Source organism: Acomys minous (assembly GCF_964271855.1).
Source record: "Acomys minous genome assembly, chromosome: 8".
Taxonomy (NCBI): Eukaryota; Metazoa; Chordata; class Mammalia; order Rodentia; family Muridae; genus Acomys; species Acomys minous.
The window spans coordinates 111,868,508-111,886,265 of record NC_140489.1 but is presented as its reverse complement, the minus strand read 5'-3'; the positions used below and the strand labels follow the sequence as shown (position 1 = coordinate 111,886,265).

The 17,758-nt window shown below is 45.9% G+C and overlaps 1 protein-coding gene across 2 annotated transcripts; it reads left to right on the top strand.

Annotated features, from left to right (window-relative positions):
- Positions 1 to 7,511: 7,511 nt before the first annotated feature.
- CYP1B1 (cytochrome P450 family 1 subfamily B member 1) lies at positions 7,512 to 17,505 on the top strand. 2 transcript variants are annotated; one of them, XM_084792930.1, is made up of 3 exons: positions 7,513 to 9,255; positions 9,652 to 10,695; positions 13,730 to 17,505. In XM_084792930.1, exons 2-3 carry the CDS (start codon positions 9,653 to 9,655, stop codon positions 14,337 to 14,339), a joined length of 1,653 nt encoding a protein of 550 aa, XP_084649056.1. In that variant the 5' UTR covers positions 7,513 to 9,255; position 9,652; the 3' UTR covers positions 14,340 to 17,505. The 2 variants fall into 2 exon arrangements, with proteins under 2 accessions (XP_084649055.1, XP_084649056.1); XM_084792929.1 differs by having other exon boundaries at positions 7,512 to 10,695.
- The last annotated feature ends 253 nt before the right edge of the window (positions 17,506 to 17,758 follow it).

The following is a 17,758-nucleotide window of genomic DNA, read 5'->3' as shown; positions in this document are numbered from 1 at the left end:
TTGCCAAGGCTGGAAGACAAGAAAACAGATGAATCTTCTAGACAGAAGCACAGCCTGGCTCTCTTGGTGTCCATGTCCAGGAGGAACCCATTCTGGCTTCCCCATCTTTGCTGCCAGGGATTGGTGAATACTATCTGAGAGCCATATCACCTCTAGGCTGCAACACACACCCATAAAAGCCAACAGAGAGAGCCTGGGCTGGCACCTGGGAAGGAAGAAGGAGGCCAACATGACCCCTCCACGGAGCTGTTGGGAGTGGGCAGCCTTTGCAAGCCAGCATCTCCACAGAGGAAGCCTGGTTGAGGTGAAATGGGATGAGGAAGAAGTCTCGTAGAGCCACCAGCTGGAGTTGGAGGAAATCACAGGTTGGCCACTGCCACCAAGTCTGTGTGCCAAGAGCAGAAGGCTGGGTGAGAGCTTTTTTTTTGGAGGCAGCAACAAATGGCCCCTCCACAGAACAGCAATAACTGATGCTGTCTGAGTGGCAGCCATGGGTAGGAGCTTGGCGTGAGCTCTCTTAGTTCTCACACGGCTCTGGGAGTGGCATTCACACCTGACCATCTGGTTGGCATTTGGTGCGTTGGCTAAGAGAGATAAGCAGAAGGTCAGGGTTCTGACTCTGGGCTGGCAGGGGTTGGCAGATGGGCGTGGCACTACTCTCCTAGCACCCGTCACACAGAGCTGACAGACCAAGTGCTTATTTCTGTGGCGGATGCCTAAGCACTCCTTCAAGACCATGGTCTGAAGATCAGAAATAAAGACTCAGTAAGAGTAGACATAACATTCATGCTACTACCACTACTGGTGAGCTCTTATTGAGGGGTCACTTAGCCAAGAACTATATGATTGATTTTCTCACTTACCCCCATGAGGGCCGAGTTCCTGGTGACTGGTTGGGCAGGCCAGGCACCTTTTAGTCTCCTGTAAAGGGCTAGATGTGTTTGGAAGACATCTGGGCCTGAGCTTGTGCAGGTCGGGTGGCTGTGTAGAGAGAGATGTCATCATTTCAGAGGGCATCTGGGTGTGGGGGTGCTGCTCTTTCCCTCTCAGACCTCCCTTTGGGATGTGGAGATTTGGAATTCCCCACTTGTAACATTTCACTGTCTTTAACCTGGGGTTTCCCTCATTTGTCAGGAAGACATGGTGTTCTGAACACGAGTACACACACGTCCTTTAAAATAAAGACTAGTTTGAAAGACAGATGATATTTTTAACTTTGTGTTCTGCGTTTACAACCCTAAAGTAACAGTGTTCTGGGCACACGCTACCTGGAACAAAAATCAAAGTTTGTGGGCGAACAAGCTGGCATGCCTTTTCAAATGACAGTGGGGTGAGATTACCCGGGTGTCTGGGTAAGCTTCGACACTTGCAGATACTACAAGGGTAGAAGGAGAAGCAAAGTCCCTGCAGGGGAGTCATTAGTTTTGGAGCCATGGACAGCACAAATGATCATCCACGTCATTACTTATGGCTAAATAAGTTATATCAGAGCCATATTCCACAGCACCTCAAAAGAAGCAATCTACACCTTCCATTGAGGCCAACAGTGCTCACCTGGAAAAGGTCACCAAGTGGTAACAATTTGAATAAGATCTCATGCATATTAAAAGCGTAGGTTCAAGGTTTCTATGTTTGGGGTCTGGAAAGGAGTGGAAGTGTGCACCTTTCCAATTTTTGTGTGTATTATCTATTGGTTGACTCTTGCAGCAAGAATCCATTATGTCCTATGTACACACGTTTTAAGAATGTAGTCTTGGGACTCACAACCACTTGTGAGTCCAGTTCCGGGTGATCTAATGCCCTCTTTTTTGACATACATGCATATGTACATAAATAAAAAACTCAAAATGTATGTCTGGTCAAAACTGAAAATAATAAAATGTGCAAATTGGTGATCATGGAATAATATAAGTGTAGAGTACAGTTCAAACAATGGCCCAGCGGTCTTTGTCTTGAAGAAGTCAAGAGAGAAACACAGACACCTGGCCACACACACACAAGCTCTTCATATGTTTGCCCCGACCAGCGGGGGTTCGACTAAAGCTCGGGAGGAGAATCACCTGAATGAGGGACAGAACACAAGACACAAAGAAGGAGAGCAAGTCTGAATGTTGATCAAGCTCTTAAACTTTTATTTTTAGGCAGCAGTTTTTATAATGCAGGAGACAGGGAAGCATATTGCTATGGCAACCCAGCTGCAGGCTATCTCAAGACACGGGGAATTCCAAGCAGGGTCATAACGTTCTGCCACACAGGATATCTTGCCCTATCTTTACCTATCTTTAGTCTAACTGCTAAATCACAACAGGGTTGCTCCATCTTTATCTATGTTTAGTCTAACTGCCGACCCACAGCAGGGTGAGCTAGTTTCTGGTGAAAGGCAAGCTCTGGGAGAAACGGAAACTTAAAGGTGTGGGCTTGGACATATAGCCCATGGCCCCCAGCATATGTTCTAGCCTCTGCCATTTTGGTCTTTCCCTCCATCCCCCTCTTCTCTGTGTGTGTGTCTCTGTCTCTGCCTCTCTGTCTCTCTGTCTCTCTGTCTGTCTCTGTCTCTCTCTGTCTCTGCCTCTCTCTCTGTCTCTCTCTCTCTGCCTCTTTCTCTCTGTGTGTGTGTGTTTCTCTCTCTGTCTCTCTGTCTCTTTCTGCCTCTCTATCTTTGTCTCTGTCTCTGTCTCTGCCTCTCTCTCTCTCTCTCTCTCTCTCTCTCTCTCTCTCCCTCTCTCTCTCTGTTTTGGGACAGGGTTTCACTGTGTAGCCCTGGATTTCCTGGAACTCTTTCTGTAGACCATGCTGACCATGAACTTATAGAACTCCACTTGCCTCTGCCCTCCCAAGTGCTAGGATTAATGGTGTGTGTCACCACCACCTGGCCTAAAGTTGGTTTTTCTGAGCAGACATGGTCTCAAATTTCCTTCTAAATACTTGCCTTAATAAACCCTGTCCTGAAAAGCTAAAAACAAAAAAATGTGGATCCATTCCACTTCACAGCCTTCTCCAGGGAAGCTTCCTTTTTACAGTAGATAGTAGTTAATACAGAGTCTCATAGGTGTCCATGAAGTGCTCAGCCTTAGATGTCACCCTCACCCCCTCCAAGGCTCAGGGAACACCAGAGAACAGGGGTGGAAGGAGTGTAAGGACCAGGGGTTTGGGATGGTTCTGTAAAACAATGTCCTCTGGATACAACAGGGGCTGCTACGCTTGTGGAATCACAGCAGCTGATGTCGCCTGTACAAGACCTGCACAAGACTGAGCCACTTCACCGTCCAGCATGGATGTGGTGGGGAGTCATGATGCCCAAGCCCAGCTACCCAGCCGAGTAGCTACTGGAGGATGCTGGCTGCTTTAGGATGCGCAGTCAGTTTTCTTCAGGTCCCTAATAGGTTGCCCACACTCCTGTGGATGTCCCACAACCATGCACCTACAGGTAACAGAGAGAGATAGGGAAGGGGATGTGGGAGAGTTTGGGAGGAGTTGGAGGGTTGGAATTGGGGGTTTTAGACAATAAAACACATGTAAGAAATTCTCAAAAAACAAATAAAAAATAGTATACGCTTAGGGAAAAAAAAAACAAGCAAACAAAACAAAACAAAACAAAAACTTCCGAGAGTATCAACATGGTCTCCAGGGCTAGAAAATTGTCTTCAAGCTGTAAGGTGCATGTGGAAAGAATAAATGTAAAGTTTGTATTTTAAAAAGCGTTAGTTGAAAACTGGACAGTTAAAGTCTGAGCTAGCTATGAGGTCCAGTTTCACAAGGCGACAGTGCCCCTTGATCACACTCTCAGTCAACTGTAAATATTTTAACTGGGAGGCATATCCTCAAGAAAAGAAACTCTCTCTCTCTCTCTCTCTCTCTCTCTCTCTCTCTCTCTCTCTCTCTCTCCCCGTGTGTATGTGTGTGTGTGTGTGTTCAGTTCCAGGCACATCCTTAGACAGGGATTTTGAAAACTCACATTGTCCAGGGCACAGACACTGGATGCAATGCTTGAAAGCAGGTTGTTTATATGGTGACTAAGGGACCAGGATATTGTTTCAGTGACCGGGGAATGGCTCAGAGGGAACATGATGACTGTCCTCAGGCATGCCACTTGAAAGGTAGGTTCACCCAGATGAACTTCGAAGGATAGCTCAAGGTTTATCATAGGGTGACAAAGTTTATCCTGGAACATTTCTGCTATTGGAAAGATCTTCCTAGATTCAGAGCTTTCTAACCAAAGAAATCCAGCAAAAGAAAAGGCCGTAGATGAGAGCAGGCTTCTTTAATAGCAGAAGGGGTGAATTCTGTTGAGGTCAAGGCCAAAAAACATGCTAACATATAATTATTCAACTCTTTTATTCCTTTTGGGATTATGTAAGAAAGCAGCCACTTATGTTATTTAACTACCAATTATTATTTTTTTAATCTTGGGCATGAGTACAGCTTTTATTTTTCCTTCCCAAACCTGAATTTTTTATCTCATTGTGGTAAAGGAAAAATACTTAAGAGAAATATAAAAAAAAAGAAAGAAAGAAAGAAAGAAAGAAAAGGCCAATAGAACAAAAATAAGAGCCTGGACCTGCAACCTGGATCTGATGCCAGCCTTCTCTAGCTAGATATGAAAATGGGAGCTGGCAGAGCCCAATGTCTTTGCAGGGGAAGGGGGGAGTTTTATTTGTCATAACATTTTTTAATAGCAACCTAGTTAGCGTTTACTTTCAGAAAATGAAAATAAAAAACAAAATCCTCTGTCTAAAGATTTTCACGGGAGCTCAAAGGACCAGGAGAATGGGGTTTTCATCCCCCTGCTCTGTCAGACACATTTCAGACCTGGATCCGGCTATGGTTGAACCCCAAAGGACTGATGTGCAAAGTCAACCATGGGTCATGGTCCCCTCTCCCTTCCCACGGGACAATTGCTGCATCCAGGTGTTCTCTCCTGTTGCCTGCAACACTAGATGAAATGTTTAATTTTTTAGCCCTAGTATTTGGTATCTTGCTCCCTTTCCTTTTTCTTAGTTGATCCACCCTCTCGCTCTGCTTTTTATTTTTTATTTTTTTTCCTCCTAGTTCTCTGTCTCTTCTGTGTCTACTCTTATGCTTTGGTGATAAAGAAAAGAGTGATTTAAAAAAGAAGTAGGAGTTGTGTGGATGTGTATGTAAGGCGGGGGGTGGGGTAGGGTAGACAGAGAGAGGCTGAAATGTAGCTCAGTAAGAGGAAAGTATAAGCCCTAGCTTCCATCTTTCAGAGGAGGGGAGGGGAGGAAAGAAGGATGAAAGAAAGGATGGGAGGAAGACAGGGAGGTAGAGACAGAGAGATACCGATGAGTAGAGGAGAGATTGGAAAAGGTGGCCTCAGACGAAGGAGACAAGGAAGCTGCAATGGACCTAGGAAGGAAAAGTGAGAATGGAAGAACAAGGGGGCAAAGGCCCTAAAGGAAGGAAACCAGGGAAAAAGAAGGAAGCCAAACAGAGTTGGGAGGCTCTCGCTAATAAAGGCAGCTACATCGTTGCACTGTCTGCGGCAACTATGAAGCTGTGGACCCTTGAGTGGACTGAGGACAAGGTCAGGGTCCTGTGTGTGGCTCAGAGGTCTGCTTTCAAAAGCTATCAAAGGACGTGAAGCAAAAAGGCTCAGACGCGTTGTCATCCTTAAGAGGTTGGGGACAAAACCTCTCCCTCCCCTTCTGTTTTGGAATGAAATGTTTATTTTGTGCCATTGTGTCTTGGCCGAGGGGCTGGGGGAGCTGGGGGGTAGGGGTGGGGGGATAGGAGGTGGGGGGGCATGTACTTGTTTTTTATTTTTGCAGAGGCTCTACAATGAGTTTGCTTTGAGTCTCAAAAGAGACCTAGGACTTAAAATTTTAAACAATTTAGGACTCTTAAGATTTGAGGGTGGCAGAGGCAGGTAGATCACTGTGAGTTCGAGGCCAGCCTGGTCTACAAAGCAAGTCCAGGATACTCAAGGCTACACAGAGAAACCCTGTCTTGAAAAATCCAAAAATAAATAAATAAATAAATAAATAAAAAATAAAAGGTTTGAGGGTGGAATGGAGAGATGGCTCAGCTGTTAGGCTCACAACCCAAAATAAAAGATTTGAGGGAGTTTTGGAAAGGGACAAAAATGCAATTTGCAGTATGAGGTGATCATGATATTTTGGAGACTATGGAAGAATGTTATTGATTTTATATGATATATCCCGCCTCCCCCGTCAGCTCATATGGTGAATGTTTGGCTCCCAGAAAATGGTACTGTTTTGTGGAGGGGTGGGAACCTTATGAAGTAGGACTTCACTGGGGTGAATGGGGTGTACCTTTGAAAGTCTTACCTGGACCCAAGACCCCCACCTCATGTGTGTGTGTGTGTGTGTGTGTGTGTGTGTGTGTGTGTGTGTATGTATGTATGTATGTGTGTGTGTATGTATGTATGTATGTATGTATGTATGTATGTATGTATGTGTTTCGTATCTGTTATAAGGTAAACAGCTCCCACCACATGTTCCCACTGCAATAACATGGAGCCAACTGAACACAGATTAGACCCTCTGAAATTGAATCAATACAAGTTCTCCTTTCAGCTGCAATGCTGTCATGGCAACAGTCTCAAAGTCTCACTAACAGGGATGGGGACCCCCCCCCACCATGTGTCTCACAGTCAAGGGCACCATTACAGGTGGATGCTCCCCTACCTGTGAGCTGAGCACATGAATTAACAAGCAATGGGTCCTGCCTGAGGTTAGATGAACCGTCTTTCAGGTTAGTGGTTCTCTTTTCTGTCCTCCAGAAAGGAGAAATGGACTCAGTACAGTTGAAACCCGTGGTTCATGAGCAGTCTTCCCAAATTCTAGCACATAGTGTGCAGTGTCCTATGTGCCCCTCCCCCCATGCCCCACCTTGGAAACTTTTATGTGCCTCTGTATTTCTGTTCCCCCTGCACAACAGCAAGTGCCTGATTACTAGTTCCTACCCTTCCAACATCAGGGCGTCTCAGAAATAAGTGTTTCTTTTCCCTCACGCTCCTTTCTGTGAGCACATTTGTGTTTGGAGGGGATTGGAGGATCACCCTGCTAAACCTATAACATCCACTTGGAGGTGATAAATGGCAGCGCTGTCTTGGCTATTGGCTCTAGAGATAGTAGGTCTATTGCTGAATTGTCATGATAAGAGCCTATCTCCCTGACAGCATCTGTCCAACTGGTTCCTCACTTTCTGAGGCACGTTCTAGAAGGGGAGCTGTGCCAAAGGACAAAGGATTACTTGTGCAAGTTGGTTCTTTCCTTGCATCCTGTAGTTTCCAGGCAGGTCAGGCTTTTTAGCAAGCACGGGAGCTCTAGCCAGCTCCTAGCCAATTTTTTTTTGTTTGAGTTTTTTTGTTTTGTTTTGTTTTTTTTTAACTAAAAAAGACGACTTGGGACCTCTTAAGAGTGCATTCACTCCGTATAATTCTGTTTGAGGGATTTGGAGTGGGGCTTTGTGAGTTCAAATCCTGTCTCCACCTCTAGAGAACTATGTGACTTGGATAAATCTCATAATCTCATAATCTTAAATGTTTATTTGTACATGAGACAATAACACAAACGTTGGGAGTGGGTTGACCAGAGATCACACCAATGGCCTCGAATTACAATTTTTGATTAACTAGAAGTATTCTATCTCTTGCTTGGCTTGCCCTTTCTAGAGCCTGGCAGAAACCTTGTTCTTTCAGATGTTTTGAAAGCAAGATACTATGCACTGACCAGTAGGAACAGGAGCAGCTGCTTCCCGGGCCATTTGACACCCCTGGCTTTCCCTTGAAGAAAGCGTCCCCCGTGGCTAGCAGCACCGCGTTTGGGAGCAAGGCTGAGCAAGCGAAGGTCCACGAACTGGCTGCGATCCAGTAACCTCCGGGCAGGCCCTGCGGGCTCAGCTGTGCGTGCGCCGCCGAGGGTGGTGGCGGCAGGCACCCCGCCCTTGGCCGCCGCCTCGGCGTGTCAGGTGCCGTGAGAAGCGCGGGAGGGGCGGCCTCGAGCAGCGCCCAGGGAGATGACTGGAGCCGACTTCCCAGAAGCGGCGCACGCAAGGCAAAGCTCCGCACGCAATGGGGAGGCGACAGCAGAAACTTTTCAACCCAGCCGTTCGCAGGCGAACAGAGCTGCCTCCTCCTCCCACTCACCGCCTCCTCACGGGTCTCCAGGACTGCGCCCAAGCTTGGATCACTGCCTGGGTGAGACCTGAGCAGCCTCCCGCGTCCAGCAGGTGGCAGAGTCCTTGCCTTTTCTACGCGGGAGGCCTTGCGGTTTGAGAGTTTTTGTCTGCTTAAGGATGGTGCTCACCTTGGGGTGAGAGAGTTACAGCTTTCAAGGTTTCCAGATCTCACCAGCAGAAGTGGAAAGAGATCCAAGCACACAAAGGGCCGTGGCTGTAGGACCAAATGGTTTTCAAAACCTTATGATAAAGATAAATGCAAGGCAAACCTTCGAAACCCTAGCTGCCCCTGTTCTTAAAACGATGTTTTCCTGGCTTGGTGCCTAAGGATCCTGAGCAAGGCACTAAGCTCAAGTCACCTGCAGGAGGAGGGCGTGCTCTTGGGTGCTCACTGTTCAAGCTCGCAGAGGCATGAGATAATTCTGTCCCAAGCTGGGTTCCGGGGAAAGCGTGGGGGTCTTGACTGGGGAATGACTAATGACAAGCCCTTATCGCCAAAGGAATACTTTACAGAGTGACTCCCAACAAAGCTGCCAGCTATGGCGCGGACATCCCACTGGACCACCCCGGGTCACCCTGAGTCCGGACAAAGGTCCAAGTCCCAGATCTGTGGACTTTCGCGACGCGCCCCGCCCCTTACGCCCCACCCCCTCAAGGTCCCGCTTCCTCTGGTCTCTACCCAGTCCTTAAAACCCCCTAGTAGAGGGATGGTGCGTGTTGCCTCCTGGGTGCGTTGCAGACACCTCTGCGAAGCAAGCTGGAAAGCCATCCGCGGGCTGGGATTTGACTCCACTTTATCATCTCCCAACCCCCACCCATCTCAACCGCAACTCCAAATCCGTGCGAAAGCCCTGACTTTGCGGAGCCCAGGTGCAGCGCAGCTCAACAAACTTGTGACACTTTTTCTTTTATCCTCCATGCCAAACTAAGTTTAGGTTCTGACTGGAGGCTAAAGCAGCGGGCATCAGGTGTCTAGGGAGGGCCTTCAGGTCCCTGGGGACTCTCAGGTTGAAGTCTAGCTCTGGGCAGAGGCTCCAGGGCTTTTCCCAGAGCCTGCAGCTCAACACCGCTGGAAACCACGCTTCCTCACAGGTCAGTTTGTCCGCGGAGGGCCACCTTCTCATTGGCCTTTTCAGACCAGTTCTTAAAAGTCAGGGGTGGGGTATTGGATACTTTCAAAGAAACCTGCTTCTGTGTCTGCCAACGACGCTGTGTCTGAGTTCTGGGAACCGGAGTTCGGGAACCGTTAGGCAGATGAGAATTCAGAAGCTGGCCTATCTCTGCTGGAGACTGGGTTGGGTATGGAAAGGTCGTAGCATCTTGTCCAGAAAGCCAACCTTTACCTGAACTTAGCATCACCACTCTACTCAACCAGGCGCTGTAGCCTCATGGTGGGGCTGGGATGCTGGTGGGGGGGGGAGGGACCCACTGTTTCCCCCTCCCTCATTCTGCACACCTGAGTGTCACGCTTTGTCTTTGTGTCCCCAGCATGGCTACCAGCTTTAGCGCAGACAGTCCGCAGCAGCTGAGTCCACTGTCTACCCAGCAGACCACTCTTCTATTACTCCTCTCGGTCCTGGCCTCCGTGCATCTGGGCCAGTGGCTACTACGACAGTGGCGGCGGAAACCGTGGTCCGCGCCCCCGGGCCCCTTCCCTTGGCCACTGATAGGAAACGCGGCGGCTGTGGGGCGGGCATCGCATCTGTACTTCGCTCGCCTTGCGAGACGCTATGGCGACGTTTTCCAGATCCGTCTGGGTAGCTGTCCCGTGGTGGTCCTGAATGGCGAGAATGCCATCCACCAGGCCCTGGTGCAGCAGGGCGGCATCTTCGCAGATCGGCCGCCCTTCGCCTCTTTCCGTGTGGTGTCTGGCGGCCGCAGCCTGGCGTTCGGCCACTACTCGGAGCGCTGGAAGGCGCAGCGACGCGCAGCCTATAGCACGATGCGCGCCTTCTCCACGCGTCACCCGCGCAGCCGCCTCCTCCTCGAGGGCCACGCGCTGGGCGAGGCGCGGGAGTTGGTGGAGGTGCTGGTGCGGCGTTCCTCGGGTGGCGCGTTTCTGGATCCTACGCAGCCTATCATCGTGGCGGTGGCCAATGTCATGAGCGCTGTATGCTTCGGCTGCCGGTACAACCACGACGATGCCGAGTTCTTGGAGCTGCTCAGCCATAACGAAGAGTTCGGGCGCACGGTGGGCGCTGGCAGCCTGGTGGACGTGCTGCCCTGGCTGCAGCTCTTCCCCAACCCAGTGCGCACCACCTTCCGCGAGTTTGAGCAGCTCAACCGCAACTTCAGCAACTTCGTCCTGGACAAGTTCCTCAGGCACCGCGAAAGCCTGGTGCCCGGGGCTGCTCCCCGGGACATGATGGACGCCTTCATCCTTTCTGCCGAAAAGAAGGAGGCCGGGGACCCTGGTGATGGTCCCTCCGGGTTGGACTTGGAGAACGTGCCGGCCACTGTTACGGACATCTTCGGAGCCAGCCAGGACACCCTTTCCACTGCACTGCTCTGGCTGCTCATCCTCTTTACCAGGTACAGCCTCCAGGAGGGGGTGGATGGGTCGGTCCTTATTTTCCTCCTTTGAAAAGAGGGCATGTGGCTAAAAGGTCACTAGGTGGGCGCAGAATTTGAAGTTTCTCCCTGCGCCCCTCCCCCAACCCCTAATTCCTCAAAACTGAGATCTCAGGTAAGATAAGGCCTGGACCAACTAGGCAGGCCAAGACGCGCCCCGCCCCCCCCCCCCCATCCTCAGCATTGCCAGGACTTACCAGCATCTTTGATGTTGTTCCCTCACTCCCACCCCCGTGACTGAGAACAAACTTATGAAGCACCCTCCACAAAAAAAACCAAAACAAACAAAAACAAAAACAAGATTTTTACCAATTAGGGCAGATAAGCTTTGGTCCTTCTGTGGCTCAATGGAAGCAGAATTGGACTGGTTCCAAGGTTAAAGGAAGCCAGCATGGTCAGATCCTCAGAGGACAACATAAGACTAAGATTTACCTCAGGCCGCTGTTCTGCAAAGAAAGCTGGATCAATCAACTTCTGTGACATAAGATCAGCTTCCAGAGAGGAACCTATGCTATCCTGGAGGCGCGGGGGGGTGGGGGTGGGTGGGGGTGGGGGTGGGTTGGGGTTTGGGGGTGGTGGTGGGGGCCAATCCTAATCTCTGGGCCAAGGATTAAGTAGGCCCCCTGCAGTCAGGTGATGTAAGCAAAGGAATCCCTTAGGAGGAATTTGACAATTACCTACCGTTTACCTGATATTCAGATTTAGTCTGTATTTTATCTAGAAACACCTCTCCTTTTCTTAGAGCATAAGGCAACGGGTTCTCAACTCGTGGGTCGTTTGACCCATGTCTCCTAGGACCATCGGAAAACACAGGTATATTACGATTCCTAACAGTAGCAAAATTACAGTTGTGACACTGGGAATAATTTTATGGTTGGGGGTCATCTCAACATGAGGCATTAGAAGGTATTAGTACATCACAACTCTATCAAAAGGGTCACAGCCTTGGGAGGAGTGAGAACACTGACAGAAAGGATGGTGGCTTTGCCTGCCCCTCTGAATTTGGTAGGCAGTGTCCGCTTCCTATCAGAATCCACACAATTCGTATTTCTTTAAATGCTGTACTGTCTACGTTCACATCTTAAAGGTATATGTAAAAATAACTTTTCAATATTAAAGTCGAATCGTGGAAACATGTATTGGGACTATTGGGATGCAGGACACAGGGGAGGTAGAAAGAGAATAAATGGAAATCAACCCAAGGTCACAAAAAAAGGGCCTTCCTCTGGAGTGTGGGATCAACAGGCCTTTCACATTCCAAGATAATCACGAACCCTTTGCAAAAAAGAATAGTTTTTGTTCAGCTGTATAAGTAGGTTCTCCATGTGTTCCAATGAAATAACAGCACTTTCAGGGCCATTTTCAATTAGAGATGACATTATTATTATTTTTTTCTTTTTTTGTGTGAAAAGATGATATAATCAGAGTGGGCAAATTACAATGACTGCAGTATAAACATAGTGTCTGCCTTCACACTACAGGGCAAACTGAGTAGCTGTTGTGGGGAGAGTTTGAGCCATAAGGTCCGAAATGCTTACTATCTGGCCCTCACTGGGAACCGTTGGGAAGTCCTCTTAAGTGATTTTAATTGAACCCATTATTCCACCATTTAAAAGCTTGTCTTATTTTCAGTGGCTGCAATTATTTTCCTCCACGCCCACCCACCCCCCTTTTTTTTTGAGCTGTCTTCTTATTGCAGTGGACATATCTTCCTCTCTTAACATTGATTTTAATATGTTTTTTTCTTTTAAAAAACAATTTTAATCTTTTACTTATTTTTTCTGTATATGCGTGTTTTGCCTGAGTGGATGTCCGTATACCAGGTGCAGAGCCCAGAAGAGGGTGGCTCCCTTGGGACTGGAGTTCCAGACTCCAGTTAGCTATCACGTGGGTCCTGGAACTCAATCTCAGGTCCTCTGCAAGAGCAGCTGCTACCCTTAACCACCGAAGCACCTCTCCAGCCCAGATTTTAGTAATTTTGATGGCTACACAATATCTTGTTCTAATATTATACACATATTAAAATCAGGTTTGAGCTTTAGCATGAATTAATGGTTTGGACTGCATTATAAGTTGTGAGTATTGCTCTGATTATATAGCATTATACTTATTAAGTGATTTTCTGAAAATAAGTTTCTAGGCCTACATTATTAGGTTTAAAAATGAGAGGCCAAGGGGTTGTTGCCTTTGCAGAGTTTGCTGTGCAGTAAGATTTTGTTTTCCAAAAGAAGTGTTCCAGTTTCTGTCGACAACCATGCAGATGTATAATTTGTACCCACGTCTGACAAACTGGGGCGTTGCTTTCTGAGTTTAGGAAACTTGTAGTTTTATCTATCAAGAGACCAATAATACCTTGTAAAATAAGAAGAAGCACTTGTCTAAGGATAGGAGGGAAGGAAAAGAAATTGCTTTCAAGGCAGTATTTTAACTTTTGTGGGTCTAGGGTTTTATTTTTGTTTTGTTTTGTTTTGTTTTTGTCTTTTGTAGACTTCTTTATAAAACATTGGAAACATATTTTATGACTACATTGGCATAAAAAGAATATGTTAAAATGCGCATTAGAACTTGCACCTATAAGGACATTTATTTTGGTCTGAAGGTTTTAAAAGATAAACAAATATTTTCCTGGGGTCTAAAAATGCATACTACTGTGCATTTTTAGACTTAAAATTTTGAGTTTTATTTTCTCACAGTGAGAAATAAATCCTAGGCCATACGAGGCTTACTACAGAAAAATAAAATTGCTATTGTTTGACTTAAAGTGTTGAGTGAGAGAAATTAGTAAGCTGTTTTAGATTTTCTTTCAGAAATTGTAATTCAGGCACAGACCTAGATAGATTGTGGAATTAAATCAGAACTGTTATGCACTGTGAGGTGAAAGGTGAACTGATCTGTGTTCTCTCTCTCTCTCTCTCTCTCTCTCTCTCTCTCTCTCTTCCTCCCTCCCTCCCTCCTTACCTCCCTCCCTCCATCTCTCATACTAAAATCCAAACAGATATCCTGATGTGCAAACTCGAGTGCAGGCTGAGCTGGACCAGGTTGTGGGGAGGGACCGCCTGCCCTGCATGAGTGACCAGCCCAACCTGCCATATGTCATGGCTTTTCTTTATGAATCCATGCGGTTCTCCAGCTTTTTGCCCGTCACCATTCCTCACGCCACCACTGCCAACACTTTCCTCTTAGGCTACTACATCCCCAAGAACACGGTGGTCTTTGTTAACCAGTGGTCTGTGAACCATGACCCAGTGAAATGGCCTAACCCAGAGGACTTCGATCCAGCCCGATTCCTAGACGAGGATGGCTTCATCAACAAGGAACTAGCTAACAGTGTGATGATTTTTTCAATGGGCAAACGGCGGTGCATAGGCGAAGAGCTGTCTAAGATGCTTCTGTTTCTTTTCGTCTCCATCCTTGCTCATCAGTGCAGTTTCCAGGCTAACCAAAACGAGCCCTCAAACATGAGTTTCAGTTACGGCCTGACCATTAAGCCCAAGTCCTTTAAAATCCATGTCTCTCTCCGAGAGTCCATGGAGCTCCTCGACAGTGCTGTGCAAAAGCTGCAAGCTGAGGACGCTGCTTGCCAGCGAGCAGCTAGAGGTAGCTGAAACGTTAGAACACCTGCCTCTAACGGGGCGGGGGTGGGGGTGGGGGCGGAGGAAAATACATATTTTTTCCCCAGCTTCCCTTTGGCATCATTTCGTGGAAGTGAGCAGAAACCAAGTGGCTTTAAGATGAGGCGTGCTACCAAACTCAGAGCGTCCCAGGGGTTCCTGGAAGTATTTTTGAACCGAAAAAGAGTAAAAGGGCTCAAGGAATTTGAGTCCTGTTTTTTTTTTTTTAATTTGTTTTTTGTTTTTGTTTTTTGCTTATTTGTTTTTGCAATTGTACACATGCATATATATCAACGGATGTGCATAACTATCTCACAAAGTATTTCAGTAACTCTGCCTTTTTGGGTAGGTTTCAGATGCAACTTCTATGTGTCCAAATAGAGCCCACAGGAAACTGCACTAAGCAAGGGCTTGGGATGTATTCAAGATTTAAAGACAAGTGACTTCAGTGTATAAAGACCAGACATTCTCTACTGAGAGGCAACCTGTTTAGAAAGACGCTTTAACTCTCTTGTGGTAGGCAGGGGGTGAGGTTTTCTTTTTGCCTGTAGATTTGACTCCCACTTGATGGACCATAAAGTCGGTTGCCTTAAAAATAATTAATAGCTGATTTAATAACTGCAGTAGGTTTCAGAGATTAATGAATTTAAAGGTAAATTGTTCAGATGGCAAAAAAAAAAAAAAATCTCACAAGTTAAAGCTGTACCTCATTTGAATGTTAAAATGAAGTATTCCAGTTATAAGGGGGAAAAAAAGATTTGCCAGCTCAGGTTAAACTCTCAATTATGGGATTGTGATAAATTGGTCTTAGTAATAAGTCTCATAAACTAAAAGAAGCCTTATGTCACCAAATAGTATTTGATGCATATACATTTGTTAGTTATTCATAAGCATCACATGAATATTAATTATTTTATCAGAAAAACATTTGAAGAATATAGTTCCTATGCCATAATGCAATCTAAAAAGTAGAAGCAGTTGAATGAAATTTGCCCAAATTCAGGAAATGAGCTGGATGAAATCAATCTGTTTGACATCAGGGAACCAAGTAACAGAAAGATTTTCCTCATTCACAGTTCAGACAAGGGACAAACCTCAAAACTAAATCAGCAAAATATGTTATCTGGTAAGTGTAGTTACAGCTCAGAGGCTTCCTCTGGAAGTGACCCTGTTAGTATGTTAAGATTTCAAACTCTTGGCAGGCTTTGATTTTAAGTTAATTTCAACTCCATCTTGATTATTTTGTTTTAGCTGAAACTAGAGAAAATATGATCACTATCTCATGGAGGGTGACACACCTCAGCACTGTCTGAGGACAAATGCTGAAAAAAAAATGCCATCAATTTTCTGGATGTTCTTTGCATTAGGCCTTACAATCGGAAACTCATTACAGCTGGGCAGTTTCTTTTTAAGTGTTATTGTTTTGTTGTTGTTGTTGTTTTAAAGTTGAGTAGTAAGGCCTGTGATTTTTTTTTCTTTTTAAGTCAGAATTTGAAGATTGTCCTGGGAGGTTGTTTTAGCGACTGCTTTGTGAGACGGTAGAGATAGCTAAAATCAGCTCTCTTATGTAGGACAGCACGCTATGAGCAGTTACTTTTTGTTAGCTGGGAAAGAAGAAATATATGCATTTAGATTATGTAAGCAAAAAAAAAAAACCCCTTTAAGAAGGGCTGGGAGAGAGAGAGCAAAAGTAGCCACGGGGCCAGTGGGGGTTTCCCGTTTCTGTTTTCATTGCAATTAGATGTAAGGAAAGAAGCCCGCAGCACTCAGAGAGCTTACTGTTCGCTCTGTGTCATTAGGCTTTCCAGAATTTTCGTATCAAAATCACAAAGGAAGGAGTGTGTGGTGTTTTTGTGTGTGGTGGTGGCCAGAGCACCAAGACAGAGAAAGAACGGCGTGAAGAGCGATGCCTAACTTGTCCCCACTCACTCCAAGTTAACTTATTGCACTATACAGTTTGAAGCATAAAAGGTTAGGGAGGAAAGATGGTTAGAGCGCCAGGCCTTAGATTTCAATCGTATCTTAAGAATCTTCAGAGTCCCTGCCTTCTCCCTTCCACCTCTACATCTACTTTGTTGTTGGAAATTGAATTATGAAAGTTTAATATGATCATTACTTAAAAATTCTCACAGAAGAACCCCTTCAATGTGAACCACGGGTTGTGTCAGTATTTTAAAGGCCTTAATCTCAACTACCAAAATGAGCTCTGTGCAATAATTTTTACGGTTTTAGACATTTTAAAAGCATGTGTCTCAGTAGGGCTGGGACGGTGATTTGGGCTCCCGTGGCCTCTTTACTCTGAGAAATTTATAATAGTGAACGTCGTCATGTGGACCCCCCCTCATTAAGTCAACCAGACCCAGATGTTTGTTTTGTGAATGGAGGCGCTGTTTTCATCTGATGTTTTCAGCAAAAAGGAACAGGAAGACGCTTTGTTTAATATGTTTAGAGCCCAGGGAGAGAAAGGAGGAGACAAACCAGAATAGAGTAGTAATTACCGAATTTGGAGGCTATTGTCATAGATTACTGGCTCAATCAGAAAGTCTGCTTTTGATTCTGCTGTAGAGGGACTTCATTCAGTGGTCACCAGGTAAATCAGAATTCCCACTGCAGGTCAGTGCAGCAAAAGTATGTTTTTATTAAAGGCTTCATTCGTATTTGTAAAGCTCGGACTGTGTCAGAATATTGCTTTTTTTCAAAACAAACAAACAAACAAGCAAACAAACAAATGATGCCTCAGGTGTGTTTTGTGAACTAATCAAAAGAATTCATGCCCCAGAACTTAGCTTTACCTGTGAAACTCTTAGTGTTGTCACACCAGGGCTATGCTAGATTAAATAGATACATCGCTGGGTATGTTAATTAGTATGTTTTTAGCTGTGACACAATTTTGTGATAAAAGGTATGTGTTGCCAGGTGAGCATAACCCAGGAATAACTTCCTGTATAGTTTCTCCTTGTGTTTTTGTACTTCATCATGTATGTGCTTAGTATGTATGTATATAGCTGACATAGTGCATAGTCATAACCAAAAGACATGCTATGCACATAGCGCTAACATGTAGCCTCTACCTTTTGATATATTAAAAATTTTAAAAGTTCTGTCACTCATTACCTATCATGAAATGCTATTACCTAAATAATAAAAACCACTTTCATGATTCTGTGAAGTTTCTTTTTATGTTACAGGAAATGCAGTCTAATTGGTTATTCTGTTCTACTGTCGCTATGTGCCTTGCATTGAAGCACTGTGGGGTTTGGTCCTGACACCCCCTACATGTGTTAATTCAGCGTGCACACCTCTGTGCACTAGGGCCTGCCTTCAGCTTTGTTTTTACATCAGTGCATTGCTCTCAGATGTAAACAACAAGAAAGAACACATTACAAACTTTTCTTTTGATCGTTCCATACTTT